We start from the raw sequence: 27387 nt of genomic DNA, 5'->3' as shown, positions 1-27387 counted from the left end.
GGAGTGTTTCGAGTCAAAGTTATTTTAGACCGCTTTCTCAGTTTTAAATGCCTATATTCAAAGAATGTACTGTCTCGTTCGCTTTATATTGTTTATAAGAAAAATTGATCTTTTAACTTTTCCCCTTTTGCAGAAGATAGGCGGGGGATTCGTAACTAGGTACAAAATTTTCAAACACTTAACCGTTGATTTGGTTCTTTTAGAGCCGTGGCAATCCGTACATCTTCACCTCAGAGGTTTGACCTCAAAAGAGTCCACCTTTACTATCATTTTAGGACAATATTTGGCCAACCGACACTAATTTTTTTCCAGAAACAACTTGACGCCAACTTATGCTACTTTTGAGGCGAGCACAAGGTCAAAATTGTCCATAAAGAGAAGAAAAGCCGCCTTTTAGCTTTTTTTTTCAAAAATTTACCTGCGGCGCACAAAGTTGGGTGTTTATAGTGAGTTTATGTTTTTGCTATTTTTGTTAGTTTATTCAAGACAAAACAACCTTGTTTTTCAAACTGACAAAAAGTTTTAAAAAGCGAAAAATTAAATTTTAATTACATAAAATGATAGCTCTTCATTTTCAACCCCACCACTTCTCCATCCCTTTCACTTTGAGCGTTCGCACGTGCGTACCCATCTTGCTTATTGTTTGAGTTTTGAATTGAAATATACAGGGCTTTCAGTGTAATTTAGCCTTTTTTATACTCTCACGCAGTGAGCGGAGAGATGCGGATTTTTAACAGCATTAAATAACAGCAGGTATTTTATATAAAACATCTTTTTATCAAAACTATTTTAGCCGTATTTGTCGGCTTAATCAAGATATAATCTTGTGTTTGAAACTGATTTTACCTGAGGAAAGAAATGTTAATTATCTTGAAAGTGGTTAAAAAAATGAAAAAAGGAGCTTTATAACAAATTAACCGGGTTCTCAAATTTAGCGCTGACAACTTCTAATATGTTCCAGAAAAGCAATCAAATGAATTTGATAGACACTGATTTTTTCAACCCTTCATTTTCGCGCTTCATTTTCAACCCCACAATAAGACCCATCCCATTCCCCCATTTCGATAGCTCTCACGTATATACTCTTTATTCTGGCTTCATTTTTAAACTTTGATTTGTACCTTTATATGGCAGTCAGTGCAAATCAACGTTTTCTGTGCGTTCTCAGATGAATGGATGGTTGGGCAATCTTAACAGCTTTTAAAATACAGCCGTTATCTTAAGAAAACTTTTTTCTAACCAAATTTATGTAAGTGTTAATTATGAGCAGTTTTATATAAACTTAATATTTCCGAGTAAAAACGAATGTAAGGAAAATGCGCTGTATTTTTCAAACTAGTTTCTGTGTTTTTTTTTGTAGAAAATGGGACTTCGAGTTCAAAGTAATGGCACTTTGAGAAGCTGTTCATTGTTGATCAGAGAACAGAAGTCTAGAAAGTGATCTTGAAATCTGTTTCCATTTAAAGTCTCTCTTTTCTCGATTTTTGAAGCTATGTTGTAAATTTCGTTAAGTATAGTAGCAAAGAAGGAGAATGATTCGTTCAGTGCCTCCAGCGCTGGTTTATGAGTCGGATTCCACTCTAATGCTTCCAGAGCAAATCGAATAGGTCGGTGAATTACGAACCTCAAAATAATTTGAAATGATTCTAAACGAGTTTGAATTGATTCTTCTTCAACTTCCATTTTTTTGATATGAGCAAGAAAAAGTGTCGACAGTTCGCAAACATTCTGGACTATTTGTTCCTGTTTTGCATTTTTTTTATTTAAAATAATTTCATCTTCATAATGTTCCCGTTGAAACAAATACAGATCATAAATTTGCGACAAAATTCGATCTGGAAAATTTTCAATTTTTTCAAGATGTCGTAATCCTGATCGTAAATCATCTTCTGACACTACTTGTTTTGCTTGAACATCCTTCTTTTGTTTGGCTTGCACAATTTTGATCACTCGGTAAATTCTATGGAAAGTTTTAACACGAAGCGGGTGAAATTCGATTACCTTTTCAGCTCTACTAAGTGCTTCAAAAGCAAACCATTGGAAGGAATAAACTTCGTCAGGCGCTACATTTAAGTTTTTTAAGATATAACTTGGTTTTGAAATTTCACTCGAATATAGTTTCAGTAAACTGTTAGATATCTTGACCAAAACTTTTCGATACTGTGAAAATGAAACAGTATTAGGTGCTGGACTAAGATAGTAATTTCGTTGCTCGTTGTTCAATAATGCTTCAACATTTGAGTATAAATTTGAGACAAGAGAGCTTGGCAAAAGCAATCGACTAGACTCACTGGCTTTTTGTTTCCAGTTCTTCCACTTAAAGTACGGCTCGTTCGAACAAAGCAGCTCGTCAACTTCAGAATCTTCGTCAATTCCGCTCAGAGTTTGCAATTCACCAGTTTTTTTACTGTCTGTTTCGGTAAGAAAACGGTCGAGATGAGATGAAAAACCACCATCAGTATCATAGATGTAAGTAAAATTTGCGATTTGAAATTGTCCAGAGTACAACTGGCTACTAAGAACAGAATCAGTATAGAAGTAAAACCTTTTTTGCAAGTCTCTAAAAAATTTTCCACCGACAATTATAATTGATTTCATTCCAGCTGTAATCAATGCTTTCACATCTTTCTTTCTATACAGGTCTTCTTTCTGGAGAATTATGACATCGTTGGGCCCTTCAAAGTGTTGAACTCCTTCAATCTTCGGCAAACAGATATTTCGTTCCTTTAATTTCGATTGTGAAATAGGTGTAACAAAACTGAATTCAAAATTGGTTCCAACCAAAAACAAGATTGAGCTGGGTTCCATTCCTTCGAGCTCTAATTTTAATTTTTCTTCAAGAGCTAAATTAATTAGTTTCGTTCGCTCTCGTTTTTCCAATTTTTTCTCTGCAGCTTTAACAAAAACTAGTTTTGTGCATGCACGGGTAATAATATTATGAAAAAAAAGCTGCGCTCGACCATCTCCATATCCACTGTCATAAAGCAAAATCACAGCTACAGCAAACTCTACGCCTTCAAGCCCCTGAATATCAAAAAAATAAACAGAGGGCAAAGTTTTCAGGGTTGTATCAAGAGTTTTGTTATACAAACTTTCACAACGATCAACTTTAATTTGTTTCGCAGCCAAACTTGAAGATATCCATGACAACATATGTTCGGGAATACTTGTTATAACTGGAAGGAATGCCAAACCTCTAGAGTGTGCAAGATATTCTTCAATAGTTTCGATACTATTCCGTACAAAGTCAAACTCGTTAGTGCATCTTCGAACATCTACTGGCTCGCCATGGAAGTTGTGGGCGGGTTTGCATTCAATTTCGGGTTTTTTTTTAAGCAGAGAATTTTTTCTATAACTCTCTACAAAACTGATGATTTCGCAAGTTGATCTGAGATTAGCGTTTAGCGAAGTAAACCGATAACTGTCGGCCAGCTGAGTAATTTTTAGGTTCTCGGAACTGAACAATATGCAATGCTGATCCTTCTTCAAAGAGTGTAGCGGAACATAAAATTCCGTGCTCCACGAAGAGAAATATTTCAATCATGAGATTACCTTATTAAATTTTATACTGGCTTGTTCTTAATGATTGAATTCAATATTTAAACTGTTGGATAACCAGAGACGCCAATTTTTGAAATCAATTTTTAATATTTTTTAGCCAACTTGGGTCTTAGATGTTGCGTTTCCACTACGATCAAAGCCTTAAAATCAACAAGATCGGTCATTAGAATAAAGCATTGATTGTACTTTTTTTGTGTACCAAATAAATGTTGATAAAAACCCAAAAAAATGTTTTGAATTTTTTCTTATTTAAAAGAAAAACCTGTCACAGATGAAAAATGTATACAATAACAATGAACTGTAGCTAAAAAATTATTTAGTCATATTTGGTGGTGTCCAATTTTGATTGATCCTTCTTTATTTACAAAAATTGGTTGCATTAGCTTTCTTAAACCTTGAAAATTGTTTTATCCTCAACCTTGTCAGTTTGTTATGTTAACTATTGTATTTTTATTAAAAAAATGTTTTCTCACTTCCCGAGGGTCGGATTTCCAAAGTTGCAAGATGATTTGAAAACTATCAATTGCTACTAGAATCAAAAAAGTTTTTCCGCTTGAAATAAAAAAAAGTCCTGCAATATCCTGTTGTAACTCTTAGTTTGGTCAGCTGAGATCTGGTGAACGTTTTGAAATTTTGAGCAGTTTAGTAGCCTTTAGATTGTCTCCATCCGCTGAACACGACACGCAAAATTAATTTCCAAAATAATCCGATGAATGTTTCAACCTTCATGTTTCGTTCAGTTGTAACAGCAACACTCTTCATTACATTTTTGGTCGAGTTTTACGTTGATTTTTCATAATTGAACACCAAAAAATTCTTCTCGAGAGGAAGATAATTAAAACATTCTGGAAGCTGATCTATGGGACGAACTGACGACAGAGAAAGATTTTCGAGACGAGGCAGCTATCTGGCCACGTTCTTGGACGAAGCCGCAATCATCATTGACTGCATTGTGGTCGAGAGTGGGGTAGCCATTCTGTCATGATTGAGGGAAGCTGTGATTTCTGAGGGAAGCTGTGAGAGAAATGATCAATATGTACCAGTCTTGCAGGTCGTGCTCAGCGGATGAAGAAAATCTAAAGGCTATTAAACTGCTCAAGTCTTCAAAACGTTCGCCAGATCTCAACTGACCAAACTAAGATTTACAACAGGATTTTGCAGGACTTTTTTTAATTTCAAATAGGAAAATTTTTTTGATTTTAGTTGCAATTTGATAGTTTTCGAATTATCTTGCAACTTTGATAACCCAAAACTCGGGAAGTGCAAAGCATTCTTTTTTATATGGTTACATTAGATAACATAACAAACTGACAACGTTGAGGATGGAACATTTTTCAAGACTTAAGAAAACTAAGGAAGCCAATTTTTGTAAATCAACAGGGATCAATCAAAATTGGACACCATCAGGGCTGTGGTCTAGTTGAACAAAAGATTGCTTCTACATCACGAACGTCTCAATTCAATCATTCTTAAGTTTTTCGACCACGCCTGAAAAGAAATTCAAACGTGGAAAGAGATACATGATTAAGGATGCAACTCTACCACTCATCAGCTATGGTTTTTGTGGAAGCTAAAAAAATGTTTGCGGAACCTAGAAAAAGTTTGAAGAACCTGAAAATGTTTGTCCTACCAGAAATAGTGTAATTCGTTTTTCAAATGAAAAGCTTGAAACTAAAAATTAAGCGCGAAAAATTTTGCAATGTCAACTAAAAATCAAAATTATAATGCCATACTTCACTTCGCTGTTCTGACTCGAGCCATATTCGTCAAACATAAGCAATTGTGCTCGGCATAGACAATTCTCAACAACTTCAAGCTGTTCTTTTGTCGGTGCTAGTTCGCTTTTTATTTCTGTGCTGTTTTGGCGCAGTTCAAAATCTGAAACAGAATGATGGTTACACAGTAGTCCGGTTAGATTTTTGATCTAAGTATAGTTAACGATTAAAAAATTCCCGGATTGATTTCGCACAGTGATTTAGCGATAGATATTTGAAAAAAAGTGATAGACATCAAGTGTTTTACGCTAGACCTCACCTGCAAACAAATCGCAAAAGTTAAACAAATCGCAAATTTCAGTGCCGAATTAGCACTGATTCGTTGATGGAAATCCGACAATTGCGATGAATTAGCGAGTTAGCGATGGGTGCCTAAATCTTTTACCCCGCCCCCTCTTTTGACCCTTCTCTTCTTACATCCCCCCGTTTACTTGATATTAAGTTTGAGGGTTAGGTGATAAATGGAATGCCCACAGGCGAGTGGGATTTGGACAGGGAATGACAAGAAATGTGAAATCAGTGAGGTAGGAGTTGTTCTCCCTTGTTTATAACCGTGCCACAACTCCTAAGTAAACCTGTAAAATCAAAGTAAATCCAAACAAATTGAAGAAAATTGAAAAATTTAAAACTAATATTCATGTACAAAATAAAGTATCCTCTAAACTATACAAATTTCCGAAAACCTGGATGCAAGATTTAGCGATGAGTTTTTTTAAGGCGGGATAATATTCATTTTTGAACGCATGTTTCTGCACTTGGGTTTGAAAAAATTCTTTCAAAGCCAGACATTTGTTCTAGTCAAGAAACAGTATCTTTTTTTTGTGCTGACAAAATATTTCATTTATCTGTGATCATTTTCACTTTTTAAACCAGTTTTTTTTTGACAGAAACTGGAGTAGTAGATGTTGAGGCTAAAATGCGGGGGGCGTCTTTGGAGACCCACTTGTTTTAAGATAGGGAAGAGAACATCCGGTCTCCAAGCTATGCGTTAACATTGGATAAAGAGTCTACAATGTATTAAAGTAGGGAAAAGAATTCGCAAGGCTTCATGGTTTGTGTGAGAGAATGGTAAGAAAAAAAAGTATTTTTTCGATATTGTGGAAATATCGGCTAAAATTTCGCAAAAATTTCGGCTAATTGGTTAATCACGTGTAGATTGTGAAATGAAGGTTATGCAATTAGTTTTTTGGTTCATGGTAAGTCAATGGTAAGAATTTTGGGCAGAAATTGATTTTTTTTGTCTAAAAAAAATGAATTTTTTTTGAAAAACTTTTAAACACGATAACATTTGGCATAATTCGTCCAACTATTCATTTTCTTAGATGATTTTACTTTTTACAACAGCGCTTTATCTTCCTGAAACAATGGTGAAACCTACTGAATCTTCAGAAAAAATTAGTTTTTATCGAGCAAAAAAATTCAAGGAATTTATATAAATCCTTGCATCGCATTTGAAGTTTAACGCATTTTTATAGAAAAAAAACAACCACAAAACACTGCATTGAACACAAAAGTTTAATACATAGCATCGCTTCTTATAGGTTCTTTTGATTGCATCAGCTCTTATAATTTCAAGGGTTTGGGACGAAATCCATCATCTTGAACTTTTCTTTTTGGATAAAAATAACTAACCTTTCTTTGTTTGCTCTGTTGGGGGCCACCATATGGTGCGGTGGCCACCATATGTATTACGGTTCTGATTCCTCTAATTGTAGATGTTAGGTTGATGGCTTCATCGAGTACTCTCCTGTACTTTGACCTTGGTTCGTTTCCGGAAACTTCTAGAACTTGTTTGTTGAAACCTTTACTGCTGAGTTTGAATTATTTATCTGACTTGTTCTCATAAAAGCAATGTGTCTTGGTACAAAAACAGAGTTTTTCTTTACATCTAAATTCTTATTTGCAAAGTCCCGGCTCCCGTTTATTATGTTTTTTATGGATACTGCAACACGTTCGATTAAAGAAATTAGATTTTTTATCTGCCTTGAAAGAGTCTCTGCAATCATTTTCCCTCATTGTTTCACAAATAGATGTCTTATCTGGTTGGATACAGTCACGTAAGTTTACTTCAGCAAGTACTAAGTAAAGTGAGTCTGTGTCCAATTTCAACTCTTCAAAATTATTTACATCACAAAACTTGTCAAAGAAGTTTTAGTACAGCTCCAACATTCTCAGTTTTGCATACTGCAGTATAAAAAATCCGACAGTGATGGGTTCTCTGTGTTCAATGGTCGGTTTAAACAACTCCACCTCTACAAGTCTTTCTCATCTGCATTGAGTCTTTTGAACACTGGTTTTTTGATTGCCTTAGGAGTCGATTCATCATGGAGTTATTTCGTGATTGTAGGTCTGGATCTATCCATGATCTGATATCCATACGAGGAACTACCCAAAAGTTTCATTGTTTCTGCTACACATCCTGAGAGAGGGTTTTCATCTCTTTCTCTTATAGCATCAACCACTGATTGAACAATTCTATCCAAACAATTTCGTGGAGTCTTTTGAACAAAACGGTAAATTTTGGTTTACTGCTACACAAGTTCCAAATAAAAGTTGAACAGAAGAGTTATAACTGTTCCATTTTCTAGCCTAAAACTAGATATCAGCATTCTCTGAGGACGTTTTAACATTGCGTTTTCGATTGCATAATTTTTCATGTATTCTCCGATATCGTTTCTTCTAGCTTCTGTGTTTTTGGAAATGGGTGGAAAGTTGATAGTTTATTTGGAACAATACTTTATCTGGAACAACTAAATTGCAATGAACAAAGCCAAAAAGATATCCATCTTTCAATTTTGACACAAGGGAGTCTGTAGGGTTAAATTTTCTGTACGGAAAGTGGGTTCCGGTATAGTTTTTGACATGTTTTTGAAGTTTTGAATCGGTTTCATTGGTTTTGAAGTTTTCTCACCACTCACACTCCCACAGTTCTTCTCATTTGTATCCCGTCTCTTTTGAATATTCCCAGCTCATATCATCCATCACTCACTTTTCATTACCTCGATCAATATCCTGATCTGTTATGAGCTTCTTGACAGGAACAGAAGTGGTAGTAACTTCCCATTGCTTCGAACACTGTTTCACAGTGACCACAATAACCGTCCGAATTAAAACAGTCAATTTTCTTCTGTTTTCCAGATGTGAAAAAAATCTGAATTTTTCATTCTGGTCTTGTTTCTTGATGAAAAGACATAAGCATAAGGTCCAAGTTGCAAAATCGGTTATATCTTGCTTCCCATTGCTTCGAACACTGTTTCATAGTGACCACAATAACCGTCCGAATTAAAACAGTCAATTTTCTTCTGTTTTCCAGATGTGAAAAAAATCTGAATTTTTCATTCTGGTCTTGTTTCTTGATGAAAAGACATAAGCATAAGGTCCAAGTTGCAAAATCGGTTATATCTTGCTTCCTCTGCACCTGAAAGCAAACCTCTGCATTTCGGTGTCAAACTCCCATCTCGTGTACAGTCCTGTCGCATATCTTGACACATTGAGAAAAAAAAAAATTGGTTCATCAACGACGATCGTTTCACATATATTTGTTGAGTTTTTTTGAGTTTTTGATGAATGTTTCATCAACTACAGTCTTTCGGGTAAACACAATCGAAGAACCACAGGTCATGTCTACTCGAATTTTTTCAAACAAACCTTTATCGCTTTCGCAAAATTGGTAAAGCTTGTAATTTATAAATATGTGCAGACATATGTTTGCTAGATTCGTAAGAGTACATCCAAGTTTTAACAGATCTATCTCCTTGGTATGATAAAACTAAAGCTAGCGAACTGAAAACGCTCTGTCTCAGTTTGCTAGCTTTATAGCTTTTTAGAAAAAAGTCTCGAGTAGTTGCCCCACCGAGAAAGTTCATATTGTTGAGAAATTGTTCATCTCCAAACTGAAAAATGTAAAGTCATTCGATTTTTTGCTGACTGATGCTCTTTGTTCTATATCGCGAATCAAATAAGGGACTAGGTAGGACTTGATCAAATTCAAAACCTACCGCTGTTAAATACAAAAACAGGCAAAGTATTGTGTTGACATATCTGTTTCTTCCAAATCTTCAATGAATTCTTCTTCGTACGCAAAATTTTAATTGAAAAATTTTTACCTCGTTTTCTTAGCTGGTCAATTTTTTTTCATTATTTCATTGACAGCTACTTCAATATCTTGATATTTTGTTCTCATCAGCAGCTTCTAGCTTGCTTACAAAATCATTTAATAATTTCTGTGAATCCTCGTTGTACAAAAAGATGGGTTTATTGGTCAGATTCGATGATATAGAGACTGAAATTAAAACATGATTTCCAATCCAGGTTGTGGTTTGTGTTTCTTTTAGTTCCTCTGTAGGAAAACGAATCGACTCAAAAACAAAGAGGAGTTCATACACTTTCTTTGAGTAAAAATTAACCTAACACTTCTGACGGATCTATGCTTGGCAATGCGATCGGATCCCCTAGGAGTGGTCAGAGGAATAGGGGAAGTGGTGGCCTGCGTCTATCGACCTACAGTAACTGATGCCTTCTCCGATCCTTTGATAAGGGTGTACCGTGACTCGGTCGTGTAAGTGAGCTTGATCAGCATTTTGGATAGAACAGCACCAAACTGGTGCAAGCAAGAATATTTGAGAACGCATTTGAGCGAGGCAGTGTCATTTGGGATTGTTAAGGATCCCTAGTTGATGGTGTTGAGTTTTAGAGGCCAGTTACAATGCAGAATGGATTGAAAACGAAAAGACTCGATCGTGGCCCATCAAAAGTTCTGGAGCTTAAACCCCTTAGGGAAATAGAACAGAGAAGTTTAAGGGATACCGATTTGGACGGAGCCCCTGAGTTGATGAGAAAAGAGCTAAAGATGATTCTAGAGCGGTATGTGTTAGCGCCACCTTCCCAAAGTTCCCCACGGTGAGGCGCATGACTTTGGGAATGAATATTCCGATGCTGGTACCGTCAGTCCAAGCTAAAGAGGTTGTTGAACGACAACAAAGGGCGTTCACGCAAGGCTGGGATCCCCTGTTCATTGGATACTCGGCAGCTGCATACTTCCACTCGATTGAAATCAAATAAACTCTTGGAAGACCGAGGAAAAAGCACTTGAGGAGGCCGATTTCGAGAACAAGGACCCAATATATGATGACGGCCGAATTATAGTGGAGGAAAGACACCTGGGTCTGAAGGCAGAACCAAGATGCAGCATGAAGAAGCAACTGGCGGTCCATGGATTGCAGTAAGTAGAACTACAGCATGAGAGATGTAGGCTTGATGCGGCTGGGGCTCTCTATGTGCCACTTACGGAGTATAACCAGGACCCAGTAACAGCTTCACCTCTGTCGATTGAGACTCCTGGAGACAAAAGGAACCGCCCAGTAGAAAACAATTTTGAGTATGCCTTGAAGAAGGAAAGAAATGAAACGACTAAGGGGAGAGAATGGAAGAAGCTTTCAGTGAACACGAGGAAGACATGGAGAACGGGGCGACCCTAGCTGAAGAAATAGTGCCGGTGGTGGACTTCGGAGAGCCTACCTTGATGGAAACTGGACTATACAAAGAGGCAAGAGACAAGTTCCTTAGCAAGATGTTTTATGTCCAGGAGACGAGGCCGAATACTGATTCCAGTTCCTGTAAAAACAGCTCTACTTTAAAAAAGAAAACTAATAGTGAAAAAGTTAAGACCAAAAAGAGTAATAAGGATAAAAGTATTACCATAGCTAAAAATATATTTTTACCTAAGACTAAAGGGGGAAAGGAGGTGCTTGAGACAAGAAACCGGAGAAGGCAAGAGTTGGAAGAAGGGGGTCATGAGAAGGAAGCAGCTTTGATGATGATTGTGTCTACGACCCCGAACAAAGAGTCAAAGTCAACAAAGAGGAAGCGAGAGTTGAAGGAAGGGAGTCCTTCAACGGAAGCAGTGTCGGAGGCGAACTTGAAAGAGACGGCTCCGATTGTTTTAGCCAGATTGAAGTCTGCAGCTTACAAATAAAACTCGACATCTAGTAAGTTGGCGGAAGTGATAGCCGACATGGTAACTACAGATGGTCCAGCGACAGAAGAAGACTTTAAATCTCAGCGGTTTAATATAAAGAGAGGTTCTACCAGTGGGCAAACATGGGACGTGGATGTCGGCAGGGAATGTGTCTCGAGTCAACACCAGAGAATTTGAGGGCCAATCACGAATGATCCCCTGGAGAAAGGAGTCTCGAGAAATACTGCTCAATCTTGTTGGACAGCTTTGGATACGACGAAAGAACTAGAGATCTGTCTAAAGAAGCTGGATTGCGGAATGTCCAAAAAGCGCCGAAGTTGGGCCTCACAGAAAAAAGCTGAAGTGAACAAACTAGAACTGAGGAGCCAATTGGGTTGAACCTAGGAGAAATTACCGTTGGAATACTTCGAAAATGAGATGAGAGCACCCTCATCAGCCCAGCCTCTGATGGCGAACCTTCTCACCATTATGGAGGGTTAGTTGTTGTTTATGTGATGCCTGACTGGGATGGCATTGGACAATCTGCCCTTCTGCAACAAAGGAAAATTTGGTAAAAAAGGCCTATATGTATGTCGAATGTTATTGCAATATGTTGCTCGAGATGACTCTTAAATGGGTCGTCCCGTGCGTCATCCTAATTGTATACCAAAAAGGGATTAAGAAGTACGATGATACCAGGCAATCTCTTGAGAACCATGCGAAGGTTGACGAAATCAGGAGGTTCTTAAACAAGAAATTCGATAGCAGTCATGGTGTGCATCGTGCCATAGTCGTGGCGGATGAGTATTCGAAACCCACGAAGCGCGGAGATTATCAGTTTTTCTCTGGGGTCATGGGAGTGTCATACAATCACTTCTTGAGCAAGGAGGCAGGAACTGCCTGCATGAAATTTTGAAGTCACGGAGTTGCTGAAGTTTTGGACGGAAAAGGTAATTGAAATGGACACAGCGGAAAGGGAAAAGCCAAGCCTAGATTTACTTCTTGAGAAGGTACCCGAGATCATCTTCGTTCGTGCCACGATCGGAGAGCAGAGTGGGATTGAGGTAAGGAGGCCAGGATAATGTATTGTTCACGAACTTGGGAACAGTCTGGAAGTTATTGAGACCCTCCTACTGCTCACATGCTCAAGCAAATTTGAACGAAGAGATCACTGAACGAGTAATGTTGTCACCAGAGAAATATGATAATACTGATTTTGCCTCATCGAGAATAGTCTAAAGAAAAAGTGGATAAATCTAGAGTTGAACCACCAAAGAAGATGGAGCCAGGCACTTGTATCAATCTGAGAACCGGAGGTAGAGGACACTCTTGTGATGTGCAATCTTGCGTCCGGATCGAGGAGATATTTCAGAGGAGATATTTGGCTGCATGGTTTGATGATGTTACGGAGAACGAGAAAAGCGATTTGTAGATACTAGCTGATTGCTACGCAATTACTACGGTGAATTGGTCGACGGTACTAGGTTTCTTCTCAAAGATGTGTACCATGGATCCACTGGAGATGCTAGAGTCCGAACAGCATCTAGTGACGGGGTCGAGTGTCGAATCCTGGCCTGGAGTGCTGCAAATGATTCAGAAACCCACCAAGAGATGAAAGACGTTCTGGAAGCAGAAATGGGATTCCCGGTGAGTGAAGCGTATAGTGTGTCAATGAATGCGAAGTCTTTAGTGGATAGATTATGGCAAACTTCTGCGACAGCCATTGCCCGTTAAAAATGTCGATGGTGGAGGCGTGTAGCCAGAGGGAGATGATTGACAAGGCTTTCTTGGTACACAAGTGTGTACGACTGTGGTATCCGGAGAAGTCGAACCTCTGCTTGATATGGGACATTGGAGAGATTTGGTCGGAAAGATTGCCAGGCCATCAACAAAAGGTCACTCTTTTCGTGGTGGGCCCGAAGCAGGCACTGCGATGGTTTAAAGAGAATGTGATGAAATATAGAAAATTGGAAGCACCAACCGTGGATGCGATACACGGTATTAAGTATAGCAGCAGGCTTGAGTTGTTTGAATCTGCCTGCAAGTTATTCGCTGTACTGATGGAAGTAAAACGTGTATGGAGCCGCATACGGTTTTTCTCGTGGTTCATGGCGACGCTGACTTCTTGGCCGTATGTCTTGACAAAGAACCACATGAAGATACATCAAAAGGAGTATCATCAATTACTGGCTGAAATAGAAGGGTCGGAGACTTTCAAGAGGCCGCTGCGCACCCATCGTATTGGAATAACTACGGGATAGAAGTGGTTTGGAAAGGGATCCAGAGATAACAACAAAGCGAGGAAGTCAATACTGGAGGAAGATCAGGCAAAAAATGTGAGATTAAGCCTAAACCACTTTTTTGCCTGAACCGAGAGCTCAGGATGAAGAAACTACCAAACCATTCCAAAAAATTACTAGAGCAGAAAGAGTGAATGCGGGCCTAAGAGCAACTGAAGGCATGTGAGAAAACCGTGATTAGTTCCGACGATGAAGAAGAATTGACGAGGCAGATCACGGTGTCGAGCGCGTCTGGACCCAGTAAATCAAAGACAAGGGGGACAAAATGGCTCGGGCACTCTGGGTGGAGTCTTGAGTACTGAGCAGGGAAAAATTGGGATTTGAGTGTGAACTCAGATGAAATCTGAGACAACAAAAGATATTTCAACCTACGAATTTTGTTATCTAATACACCGTATTATTGATTTATCAAAACTTGCATGATTGTTTTTGAATGTGTTGAACAAAAGAGATTTTACAGAAAAAGTAATTTACAAAGCTGGAATTCAGGTTGCAGTTGGATGAATGTTTTGATTGCTGTTTAGCTATAGAATGACGATTTTACATGGCTGTGAGTTTTGGGGATAAAGATAAGGTTGAATCTGCTACAAACTTCTGTAAATGTTATCTTGAGTTGTACTCAACATTCTGCTCTCACTGACATGAAGACGAGGCGAGATGAGAACATCAATCATGAGTCCGGGGAGCATGTGCCAGTCGGTCACATTTGGAAGTTTGACCTTGATTTTCGGGAACAAAGTAATTGTTTTGAAAAATTCGAATAAACATGTCATGCTCAAGTTTGTCTTGACAACTGAAAATCAAAATTTTAGTTTGATCAAAAGACTCGAAAAAATATCGCGGGAAATTCGATAAAAATTAAGCTAATTTCTGTTCGCATTTTTACTAAAATCAATAATTCGAGCAGAACTATTTTGTTCCCGACAGAGAACACTGAGATTTCAAACGAGAGTGCCCTTGCTGGGCAAAAGAGAACCTTGGTTAGGCAAGCAGACGAGTGAAGCTGCCCAATGGTCCAAAAGAGTTGCTTTACTTTTATTATTTTCTTAATTTAGAGTCGCGTCACTATGTGAGTGCTGAATTTAATTTTTTTTTGTGCGTATTTTACACAATTATCTTGAGATAAGGCGGGTTTTAGGTTGATCCATTTGAAATGGATCAAAGGTCAACTGTTCAATAAAAACTGAAAACTAATGGTATATTTGAATTTCCAACCCTGTGTTTAAAGGCGTTCGCGTGTATAGTTATTTCGTGACCTCAGAATGGGACCGTTCTTATTTCTGGAGTGGGGGGTATTTTGGTTTTAGCCTTCAAGCTGTAACATGACCTTGTAGTCTCATGTCTTACGCGAACCGAGTTGACTCCGACAAAATCAGGTATAAAAGCACAAGAGATATTGTCCTTGACCCTTGAGCCAAAGGTTTTAGGGCCTATTTTTCTTATCCTTATTTGTGACATAAGTGGACGACTGTTACAATGCATTGTTCGATTGTTAGTCATTTAAATCAAATACTTCAGCGAAAACAGTTAACGTCTTGAGTCTGGTTGTTTTGGATATTGAGTGTAATGAAAACAAAATAGTGAAAAGGCTCAAAATGTGGGACAATCCTCCCAAAAAATTCAAAGCAACATCTCAATATGCTTGATGTACGAAGCATCTTCTTGGAATCATTTGTAGCAGTGGGTACATATACTGAGCTTGAAGAAATATTGAAAAAATTGAAAGTTTGAGAAACGGAATTTTTTGCAGAAGATTATGAAAATTGTAAAATTTTGTCAAACATTTTGTGAGCCAAGGTGACTACGCATCCGCAAAAAATCAGAATTTGGTTTTCAGAGATGAAGAATATGATTGGAGGTGTAGCAAGTAACCACTTCAACTTGCAAAAGTTCTTCACTGTACAGGAAGAAAAGATTTGCATACGGAACATTTTACACATTTTGTTTCACTTGTTTTTGAAAATTAATTATTCATCACTATCAAAACTTTTCTTTTCAAAGTTGAGTTTGGTGATGCATATGACAAGCACTTATGTTTAGGAAATTTTGTTTTTGATGAGTAGAATCATGAAAGAAAACCATCGAAACTTTTTGGATGAACTTGTAATAGATCTCTTTTAGTTTTTTGTGCCAATTTTTTTGTCATAGCTTTGAAACTAGCAGGTGCAATCGTTTGAATAATTATATCCATTACATGGAAGAAACAACAGTTTGAGTTGCAATTTTCTCAATTACAGTCGGTTATATTTCACCTTCTCCAAATCTATGAGTTAAAACTTTTCTACCAAAGAACAAATTTTCTATTTCGCTAGTTGGTCCGAGTGGACCTGTAATTGCGCATTTTTTTTGAATGGTTAAAAATTGGTACATTTCAACCCAACATTGAGAAAAAAACTTTTTTAAACAACAGCAATCACCTCTTTATAGTTAAATAGAAAGAAAAAACCTTAAATTTATCAGAGAAGTTGACTTTGAACTGATTGAGAACCTTCCCAATAACGGGACAAACATCTGTTAATATTTGATGACTCTTGTGGAGAATTTTCAAATTCTAAGAAGTTTGGGAAAATTGTCATCTGTGGAAGACATAGGAGACTGAAAGCAATATACATTAAGCATAATTTGTTGCATCAAAACAAATTGGGAGGAGATGTTGAGTTACAAAATACACACAAAATCCTGTTCAGTTTATCGAGAGATGTTTAACAAATCAACACATTAAGTCAACATTTAGGTCTACGATCACACCTGAAAGAGTGGTATAAAGATGCAATATCTGTACCTCATGGTCTGAAAAGGTAAGTCTGAACAGATTGTACTCTAGGGGTTGAGTGGCGTAAGGCTCTGTGCAAAATTTGAGTAAAACATTGGGTTTGTCAAAAAAGAAAGCGTACATTTTTTTTACAAAACTTGTTCCTCCAATCAGACGTTTTCAAAGATTTCAAGCTTTTTCAAAAAATATCACGGAAGTTTTGTTTATGGACTTGGCTTTTGTGGACAAATTAGCGAGTCGAAACAAGGGAATCAAACACTCATTAGTTGCTGTTGAGATTTTTCTGCGATTAATCAGAGTTCAAACAATGAAAACAAAATACGCCACAGACACTTTGCAAGCTGTCAAAAAATGGTTTCTCGAAAAGAAAACTCCTCAAAAACTTTGGATTGATAAAGGAAAATTATGAGGAAGCTTTCGAAAGATTTTGCAAGGAGAAAGACATTGAAATTTACTCAAAATTGAGTAAAACAAAAGCTGCATTTGCAAAGAGAGTCATCTATCAATAAAACGCAAATTTGATTGATGCATCGCCGATCATGGTGAAAATTTCATTCACAAGTTACCTCAATTTGTGTCTATAATGAACTGTCGTGTCAATACATCTACTGGGAAACCACCTGGAGAAGTCGAGAAAACTGATTTTCCGTCAATTATGTACAATAAACCTCTAATAAGGTATAAGAAACCAAAATTCAAAGTTTGAGATAGAGTGAGAATTTCAAAGAATGATTTTTCTTTTCGAAAGGATAACAAACCACAATTTACAGATGAAATTTCGAAATTTTGGCAATATTTACAAAAAAGCCTCCAACAAAACTCATCAAAGTTATTGACAAATAAGAACTTCCGCAAAAATAATCAGAAGAAAAGTAAATCATTTTTCTAAACTAAGCCAATAACAGAAAAATTGAGGAAATCCGGGTGCTCAAGCATTTAAAGATAACGAAATTGCACAAAAAGTTGCTGTTTATTTATCAAAGGATCAATCAGTGTTTATTATTCAAAGCTCGGTTGAGTTACAAAATACACACAAAGTCCTGTTCAGCTCACCGAGAGATGTTTTACACTTCAATACATTAAGTCAACAATTAGGTCTATAATCACAATTGAAAGAGTGGTATCAGGATGCAACATCTATTCCTTTTGGTCATTTACTCATTGATCTAACTCCAAAAATACCTTGGATCTCTTTAAAAATCTGAAAACGTAAGTCTGAATAAATTGTATTCTAGGGTTAGAGTGGCTTGCGGTTCTGTGCGAAGATGGAGTAAAGCAAAAAAGAAAGCAGTACATATCAGTCCACCAATCAGTCGTTTCCAAAGACTTAGAGTCGAATAATGGAGTCAAACGTTTATTGGTCGCTGTTGAGATTTTTCTGCGATTTCAAACAACGATATCAGAGTTCAAACAAGTAAAACAAAATATGCTAAAGACACTTTGCAAGTTTTCAAAAAAAAAAAAACGATTTCTCGAAAAAACACTCTGGGTTGATAAAGGAACAATTTATGGGAAAACTTTCGAAAGATTTTGCATTGAAGTTTCTCCAAATTGAGTAAAAAACCAAAACAAGCTGCATTTGCAGAGAGAGTCATTCTATCATTAAAACGCAAACGTTATCGATACATAGAAGATCACAGTGAAAATTTCATTCACAAGTTACCTCAATTTGTGTCTAATATGAACTGTCGCGTCAATATATCTACTGGGAAACCAATTAGAGATGTCAAGAATACTGATTTTCTTTCAATTCTGTACAATAAACCTCTAACAAGGTATAAGAAAACAAAATTCAAAGTTTCGGATAGAATGAGAATTTCAATGAATGATGTTTCTTTTCGAAAGGAACACAAAACACAATTTACAGATGAAATTTTGAAATTTTGGCAATATTTAGAAAAAAGCCTACAACATGCATCATCAAAGATTTCGACAAATAAGAACTTTTTGGGAAGTTTTCTGAAAAAAAGCTGCAAAAAAGTTCGTAAAAGAGCTAAGTAAATTTTGTTAAAGCTAATTTTCTATCGATCGGTTGTCATGGATTCTTTTACTATTGAGTTAGTTTCTAAGGCTTCTTTTTATTGTTATTCGAAAAACAGTCTTTGTTTTTTTTTGTACAAATTTTTTAACCAATCGAGTACATTTGAAAGGAGAATGGGAATTTGCTATTTCAAAAATATCATACCCTTTTTGTACCAAAATAGTACTGAGGGAAAGTTTACATTCGTAGACGGTAGAAAAATTTGTGAGGAGAAAAGGAAGATTGAACCGATGCTTAATGAACCAAGATTTTATTCAAGTATTGTTGATAGAGATGGTGCCATTAACAATAAAAATCGAGAATGTCTAGGTGCTCATGCATTTGAAGATAACAAAATCTGTGTATCATTAGATAAAACTACACAAGAGAATGCTGTTCTTTTACTTTAGGATTAATTAGTGTTTATGATTCAAAGTTCTGATTTGAGTCACATTTTTGGTTGTTATTTAAAACAAAATCAAAAATGGCTTATAATGAGTGGGAAAGGACAGCATCAACTTGAGTTTTCTCACGACATTACAAGAATACATTCGTTGATGATGTATAGTGATATTAAAGAATATAACATAGTCGGTGATACAAAATATCCTTTATTGAAATAACTTCATTCATCTCCAGCGTAAAAAGTGGAGACATAATTTGTACTGGGTAGTACATGAATCATCAGTCCTTCACAAATTGAGAGTTTGAAAAAACTGTTAAAAACTGTTTCCAGAGTATCAAGATATAACTAAGAGATAGTGCAGGCGAAAAAATTCTTTTGTGTTGAGTTGTTCTATCGCAAGATTTCGAAAAATGTTTTTTGATTTAAAATTCACACGAAATGGTTGCTCAAAGTTCAGCTGATTTCAATATTTTCGAGGACATGCAAGACAATGTGGAAGAGATTTTAGTGCCCATGGGAGTGCTGCATTCCCCTTCATTAAAAATATATGGTCCCAACTGCAAAAAGAATTGGAGCAGATTTATTTAAAATTGCTGTTCCAGAGATTGGAGAAGTTGAAATTGGACGCAAAAATTCAAAACGAATGCAAAAAATGTGGGAACAAAATCAGTTTGTGAACAATTAGGAGTTGGATTAAACTCTAAACGTAGAACTAGTAAAACCAGATCCATTTCTCGAAAAGTAGATCAAAAACCAGCCTTTCTTGCAAAATTTTTGAACAATTAAAATTGAGTATAAACCAAAATAGTCAATTTTTGTACGGAGGTTTTAACAACTCTTTGTTGGAAATTTTTGATAAATTCCCATTTTTGAAACAATTATGTCATCTTACACACAAAAAGTATTCCTCAAAACTTCTCTTGATGAAAGCAGAATTGAGTTTGAACTTGAAACGGATCGTAATATCTACCTGGATATACGTGATACCAATCTTAGTTTAAAGGTTCAATTATTCAAGGGAAGACAGTTTGATGCTTTCAAGAGAGAAAAAACGGAACATAAAGTAAAATCTGAGGAAGTTTCAGAAGAGGAACCAGGACGTTACTTAACATTTGTAAGCAATCTATTGCATTCACTATTGTCCAAATCTGACGTTTCTTTTAACAATACAATGGTTTGTAACGCTAATGGGTTATATCATCATAAGGCACAAATATCGAACGATTTCAAATCATCGGCAGTGAATAAAAAAGGAAAATTTGCTTGTCATGGATACAGTTTTGAAGAAAATCCTGATGCATTTGATATGCCTCCGTTCACTGATAGAGAAATTTTCTTTGGAACGGAGATAACTTTACACTCTATGGGGGGTTTGCCATTGATTTGTTTACTTGCGAAAAATTGTTACTACCAAATATCAAAGTTCGAGTTAAACTTATTCAAGCTAGAGCTAAATTCTACATGATATCTGATAATCCAAATGTCAGTTTGAAAATTGTTTGCTGTTTACCAGAAGAGTTTCAGTTGCTTAACCTAGTCATCAAAACTTGCAATGGAATCTGGAAGGAGAACCTGCTCAATACAATTACATGAAAACTATAGAAAGAACCTTATCATACCTTTTTGTCGATACTGATTCAAACAAGAAAATATATTCAATTAACTCTCTAATACGAAGAATAGCTGTTGAAACGAATACATTTTCAGCTGTTGCGGGATCTTTTTTAAAAACTCTTTCAACTATCAAGAAAAATTTTCAGCTTTCATTTGAGAGAGCTTAGGTTTATTCGGGAAAGGAAGAGCAATGGTTTCATTAGATACAACTTCTCCTTGTCGCCCTTACCCTACAACAATGAAAACAAGGCAGTTTAACGAAGATTTGCCAGCTCTCTCTATGAAGATTTTCAAAATCACTATATTCTGGTTTTTGATTTGACTTCACTACAGGATGCAGCTTAACAGTTGCATTATCCAGAACTTAGTGGAGAAAGCTCAAGATTTTTTACAGTTTTCCTTGGAGCGAGTAACCGAAGTGATCGTCTTAGGAGAAATATTATCGAAAGTTCAAATTGACAAATTTCAGAGCTTTCAGGTTCCCACACAACAATTGTACATTTTTGGGACTTTTCATTGTTATTTTTTCTGTACTTTTTATATTGTTTTTCTTCAGTACTAAGTGTCCAGATAAAGTAAGCAATGAATGCTGTTTAAATGAAAAACCGAGAAATTTTGTCATGCTAGACGTAAGATAGTGTTCAATAACCTTAGTCCAGTTCATAGGACATGTACATGGGATTTTGTTGATCATTACATGAATGCGTGTAAGTATATTATTCTTATTGTATCAAGCCATCATTTTCTTTGTTCTTAGATATCAATCAAGAAACAATTGCAAAAATGTATATTTTTTTTACTCTGCTAATTACTGAAAGAAATCTTGAGCTCAGGTTTAAGTGCATGTGATCTTACTTTTCTGACAAAGTACCTCATCTAACAAAAAACTTTTTTGCAATCATCAACTCAGCTCCAAACAATGATAGAGAAGAACACTGGACAAAAATGCTCGACTGGATAAAAGTTATTACTTTGCTGATTCTTTGAGTCAAAAAATGCAACTCAGTATTTTCTGACAAAAAAGTCTTTGCGAATGATTCCCAGAAAATTACAACAAACTGATGATTTGTGTTGGCTTAAAGCAATTTATTCTGCCTTTCTTCTTTGTAAAATCTATCAGAGAAATTGAATAGTGTTCTTGATGTGCATGTTTAAAAGTTTATAATTATTTTCTATGCAAATATGTTTTTTTTTATTTGTAAGTCTAAATTATGGTAGTAAATTTTTTATACAATGCAGTGATTTTTATGTTTCTTTGTAATTTAACTTTTTTTCTCAAAAAACTCAATTTTTCGAAGTTTCAGTAGTTTCCAGCAGAGTTTTAGGTAGATAGAGCACTGTGTTAAAAAGTAAAGTTATCTAATATGATAATTAATAAGACGAATTATACCAAATCTTGTCGCGTTTCGAAGTTTTTAAAAAAAGATCTCAATAATTTTTTGATAAAAAATCTCAAATTTCGCCCAAAAACTCTCACCATTCACTCTTACTAAGAAACCAAGAAAATAATTGCATAACCTTCATCCCACATTCTCCACGTAACTAACAATTGATATTTACCAATTAGATAACGGATGCCGAAATGCTTGTGAAAAAATTAGACATTTCCACACAAAATCCAAAAAAATATATTCCTACCATTCTCGTACCATCACAAAAACCATGAAACCTCACTAATTCTACTTCCTACATTGTAGTCTCTATACCACATAGCTTAATAGGTTAACACATAGCTGGGTGACTGGATCTTCTATCGCCTATCTTAAAACATGTGGGTCTCCAAGGACCCCCCACTTTAGCCTTAACTTCTACTACTAACTGGACTAAGTTACATTTGTTTTCTAAAATGCTAGGAATTACCGCTTATTTTCGGTCACAGCGAATTTGAATGCTCTTGTCAAAAGCTGTTTTTTAAATTTTTTTTAAAAAGTGAAATAGTTCTAATGAATAATAACTTATCGAAAAATTTGTAGCATTCCAAGTGAGTTCAAATTATCAAGATTATTGAAAAAAAAACTAAAAAGTAAGCACCGTGGGAAAGATACCGTGGCCTTTAAAGGAAACTTGCACCAATTTTCAAAGGCGGATAACAAATTTGAACTTGAAAAAACATAATTTCTACTGGGTAGTACATGAATTTTCAGTCCTTCACAAATTGAGAGTTTGAAAAAACTGTTAAAAAACTGTTTCCAGAGTATCAAGATATAACTAAGAGATAGTGCAGGTGAAATTTTTTTTTGTTGAGTTGTTCTGTTGTTCCGCAAGATTTTGAAAAATGTTTTTTTTTATTTAGACTTCACACGAGATGGTTGCTCAAAGTTCAGCTGATTTCATTATTTTCGAGGACATGCTAGACAATGTGGATGAGATATTACTGCCCATGGGAGAGCTGCAATCCCCTTCATTAAAAATTAATATTCCCAGCTTCAAAAAGGATTGGAGCAGTTTTATTTGCTGAAATCGCTGTTCCAGAGATTGGAGAAGTTAAAATTAGACGCAAAAATTCAAAACGAATGCAAAAAGTGTGTGAAAAAAATCAGTTTGTAAACAATTAGGAGTTGAAAAAACTCTTAACGTAGAACTAGTAAAACCAGATCCATTTCTCGAAAAGTAGATAAAAAACAAGCCTTTCTTGCAAAATTTTTGAACAGTTAAAAATGAGTATAAACCAAAGTAGTCATTTTTTGTACGGAGGTTTTAATAACTCTTTGTTGGAAATTTTTGATAAATTTCCAGTTTTTGAAACAATTATGTCATCTTACACACAAGAAGTGTTCTTCAAAACTTCTCTTGATGAAAGCAGAATTGAGTTTAAATTTGAAACGGATCGTAATCTCTACTTGGATATGCGTGATACCAATCTTAGTTTAAAGGTTCAATTATTCAAGGGAAGACAGTTTGATGCTTTCAAGAGAGAAAAAACGGATCATGAAGTAAAATCTGAGGAAGTTTCAGATGAGGAACCAAGACGTTACTTAACATTTGTAAGCAATCTATTGTGACGTTTGTTTTAACAATACAATGGTTTGTAACACTAATGGTTCATATCCTCATAAGGTACAAATACCGAACGATTTCAAATCATCGGCAGTGAACAAAAAAGGAAAATTTGCTTGTCATGGATACAGTTTTGAAGAAAATCCTGATGCATTTGATATGCCTCCGTTCACTGATAGAGAAAATTCCTTTGGAACAGAGATAATTTTACACTCTATGGGAGGTTTGGCATTGATTTGTTTACTTACGAAAAATTGTTACTAACAAATATCAAAGCTCGAATTAAACTTATTCAAGCTAGACCTAATTTTTACATGCTATCTGATAAATCAAATGTCAGTCTTAAAATTGTTTGCTGTTTACCAGAAGAGTTTCAGTTGCTTAACCTAGTCATCAAAACTTGCAATGGAATCTGGAAGGAGAACCTGCTCAATACAATTACATGAAAACTATAGAAAGAACCTTATCATACCTTTTTGTCGATACTGATTCAAACAAGAAAATATATTCAATTAACTCTCTAATACGAAGAATAGCTGTTGAAACGAATACATTTTCAGCTGTTGCGGGATCTTTTTTAAAAACTCTTTCAACTATCAAGAAAAATTTTCAGCTTTCATTTGAGAGAGCTTAGGTTTATTCGGGAAAGGAAGAGCAATGGTTTCATTAGATACAACTTCTCCTTGTCGCCCTTACCCTACAACAATGAAAACAAGGCAGTTTAACGAAGATTTGCCAGCTCTCTCTATGAAGATTTTCAAAATCACTATATTCTGGTTTTTGATTTGACTTCACTACAGGATGCAGCTTAACAGTTGCATTATCCAGAACTTAGTGGAGAAAGCTCAAGATTTTTTACAGTTTTCCTTGGAGCGAGTAACCGAAGTGATCGTCTTAGGAGAAATATTATCGAAAGTTCAAATTGACAAATTTCAGAGCTTTCAGGTTCCCACACAACAATTGTACATTTTTGGGACTTTTCATTGTTATTTTTTCTGTACTTTTTATATTGTTTTTCTTCAGTACTAAGTGTCCAGATAAAGTAAGCAATGAATGCTGTTTAAATGAAAAACCGAGAAATGTTGTCAATCTAGACGTAAGATAGTGTTCAATAACCTTAGTCTAGTTCATAGGACATGTATATGGGACTTTGTTGATCAATACATGAATGCGTGTAAGTTTATTATTCTCATTGTTTCACCCTAAAATGAGTTATATGTTTCTTTGTAATTTAACTTTTTTTCTCAAAAAACTCATTTTTTCGAAGTTTCAGTAGTTTCCAGCAGAGTTTCAGGTAGATAGAGCACTGTGTTAATAAGTAAAGTTATCTAATAAGATAACTAATAAGACGAATTAAACGAAATCTTGTCGCGTTCCGAAGTTTTATTTTGAAAAATCCCACTGTTTTTTTGATAAAAAATCTCAAATTTTGCCCAAAAACTCCCACCATTGACTTACTATGAACCGAAAAACTAATTGCATAATCCCTATCCCACATTCTTTACGTAACTAACAATTGATATTTACCAATTAGATAACGGGTGCCGAAACGTTTGTGAAAAAATTAGACATTTCCATACAAAATCGAAAAAAAACTTTTTTCCTACCATTCTCGTACCATCACTAAAACCATGAAACCTCATCAATTCTACCCCCTACATTCTAGTCTCTATATCCAATATTAACACATAGCTGGGAGACTGGATCTTCTATCGCCTATCTTAAAACATGTGGGTCTCCAAGGACCCCCCCCCCCCCCACTTTAGCCTCAACATCTACTACTAACTGGACTCAGTTACATTTGTTTCTAAAATGCTAGGAATTATCGCTTATTTTCGGTCACAGCGAATTTGAATGCTCGTATTAAAAGCTATTTCGCTGTGACCGAAATGCTCGTATGAATGCTCGTATAAAATGTGAAATAGTTCTATTGAATAATAACTTATCGAAAAATTTGTATCATTCCAAGTGAGTTCAAGTTATCAAGATTATTGAAAAAAAACTAAAAAGTAAGCACCGTTGGAAAGATACCGTGGCCTTTACAGGAAATTTGCACCAATTTTCAAAGGCGAATAACAAATTTGAACATGGGTGTGTTCAATGAATGTTCCCGGGCAATGTGGTGCCCCAAAAAGTTGTTACACAAAAAGTTTGTTAACCCTCGGTTCAACTTTCAGAGGTGAATGTGATCAAAAAATCTTTCAATTCAACAAAGTACGCGATTTGTTTTTAAACTGGACTCATGCCAAACAATTGAACAGACTTAAAGGGCTGGAAAATTTACTTTAAAATTAACTGAAATTCCTGATAAACAGACGCACACAAACAACAAGATTATTAACTACCATCTTTAAAAAAAATATTGTCCGTAAGTAAATTTTGTTTCAGTTACTAAATAAAAATCTATCTTGAAAATTTTGAGCCTTCTGTAAAAACTACCTATTCAGTTTTATATGGTTTGAAGCCAAATTTTATTTTGCCTAAAGTGAGATGTCTGCAGCGGGCGTTTACTTAAATTTATTTGAAAGAAACATATCTTACATTTTCTAAAGCAAAATGCATTTGGTTTCCTAGTTGAACCGTAATTTTTTGATTAAATTTTTTTGGAGAACTAACCCAAGTTGCAGACAATGTCACCCGAAGATGCTAGAAAATTACGCATCTGATCTGAATGAAAACGATATCTGATCCAATCGCCACTGCCCACAAGCACTTTACCTCTGCAATCTTGATCCGAATTTTGCATTGCAAAAATTTTGGCCGCTATTTTAGCAAAATATACTAAAAGCATTGTTTTTCCAGATCCTTTGCACCCTTGAACGACAAGTCTTAGCCCCCCTCTGCTAGGATCCTGCAAATGCTCAACGACAATGGAGATTATTTTCAATTGATCTGCTGTCCACATAATGAAGCGTTCTTTTCCTTTAATGCGAGATTTTACCAGCGAGGCTTCCTTCAAAATATTCACCGTTTTCGTATCTCCATCATTTACAAAGTCTTCAAAGTTCGTCTTGTTCTTATTGGTCGCTTGAATATAGTGTGAACTAACTTGATCATGAATTAACTCAAGTGAGCCTTCAATAGAGTTTAATGTCACCAATCGAGCAACGAACAATTCAAACTTCTCCCATAATTTGGGACTTAAATCGGGAATTGAAGCCAAATTCTGATTCCAAGTAGCAATAAAATTTTCAACAGTTAAGTCCGTCTTGCTGAAAATAAGAATTTTAACATCATTCTGATCAAGTTTTATTTCGCGCTCAAATTTGCATTTATTGTCATCATAGAGATGGCAGTAAACCAAATGAATTGGAGGAAATTCCGAGGTGGTTTTGTAGCCGTATTGCATGAGCATTCGAAGAAAGGCCGAATGTTTTGTGAAATCCTGTTTAATTTTTTGTGGCGTCAAACCCTTCCCTCCTTGAGCTTTTATGTTGAACAGAAAAACTCCTTTCACTGAATGCGCTAAAACCATGTCAATTTCAACTTGAGCCGATGGGGTGCTAAAAATCTCTCGTCCATTTATATTTGGAAATACAATGACGCCTCTTGAAAATTCTCTGTAGTTCTCCATAAGTAACCGATAGACTTTTATTTCACCTTCCTCGCCTTTTTGAAGAGATTTGAAATCTTTTTGCAGCTCGGGGCTCATCTGGATGTTTTTCAGGAACAGTCTTGGGATTCTGGCAATCGGAACTGAAGTTATTGGTCCTGCGTCAGCCCATTTACTATATTGACATCGCAACATTCTCAGGAGGGTCTCGTTGTCACTGAAAAGAGCTCTCTGTCTTCCGGGCATGTCCAGCTCAAAACCATCGAGCTCTTGATAAAAATCACGAAAGCAACTCTCCGCCATTTTGAAACTTTGATTTACAACAATGAATAATACAGAAAATGAAAACAACACGTCGCTGATTCAAAAATGCAAAAGAATCTCATTTTAAGCATTGTTTTGTTGTTAAGTTTTTGGCCAGTCTATAAAATA

General features: G+C 35.8%; 3 protein-coding genes across 6 annotated transcripts in view; all 3 read right to left on the bottom strand.

The window, feature by feature from the left end:
- Positions 1-27387, bottom strand: part of LOC134853315 (vacuolar-sorting protein SNF8-like) — a 340685-nt gene that overhangs the window by 247442 nt on the left and 65856 nt on the right. The gene's annotated exons all lie outside the window — the stretch shown is intronic.
- The window catches only part of LOC134853314 (pseudouridylate synthase RPUSD4, mitochondrial-like), a 315381-nt gene that overhangs the window by 222138 nt on the left and 65856 nt on the right, over positions 1-27387 (bottom strand). The gene's annotated exons all lie outside the window — the stretch shown is intronic.
- Positions 1903-27387, bottom strand: LOC134852949 (uncharacterized; the record flags this gene model as incomplete). The annotated part of the gene is given in 3 exon segments (XM_063868831.1): positions 1903-3517; positions 5295-5439; positions 26019-27387. Coding segments are annotated over 3 exon segments (3000 nt in total), but the record flags the coding sequence as incomplete, so codon positions are not given.

The sequence above is a fragment of the Symsagittifera roscoffensis genome, chromosome 8 (genome assembly GCF_963678635.1).
Source record: "Symsagittifera roscoffensis chromosome 8, txSymRosc1.1, whole genome shotgun sequence".
Taxonomy (NCBI): domain Eukaryota; kingdom Metazoa; phylum Xenacoelomorpha; order Acoela; family Convolutidae; genus Symsagittifera; species Symsagittifera roscoffensis.
This window is presented reverse-complemented; position numbering and strand designations above follow the sequence as displayed.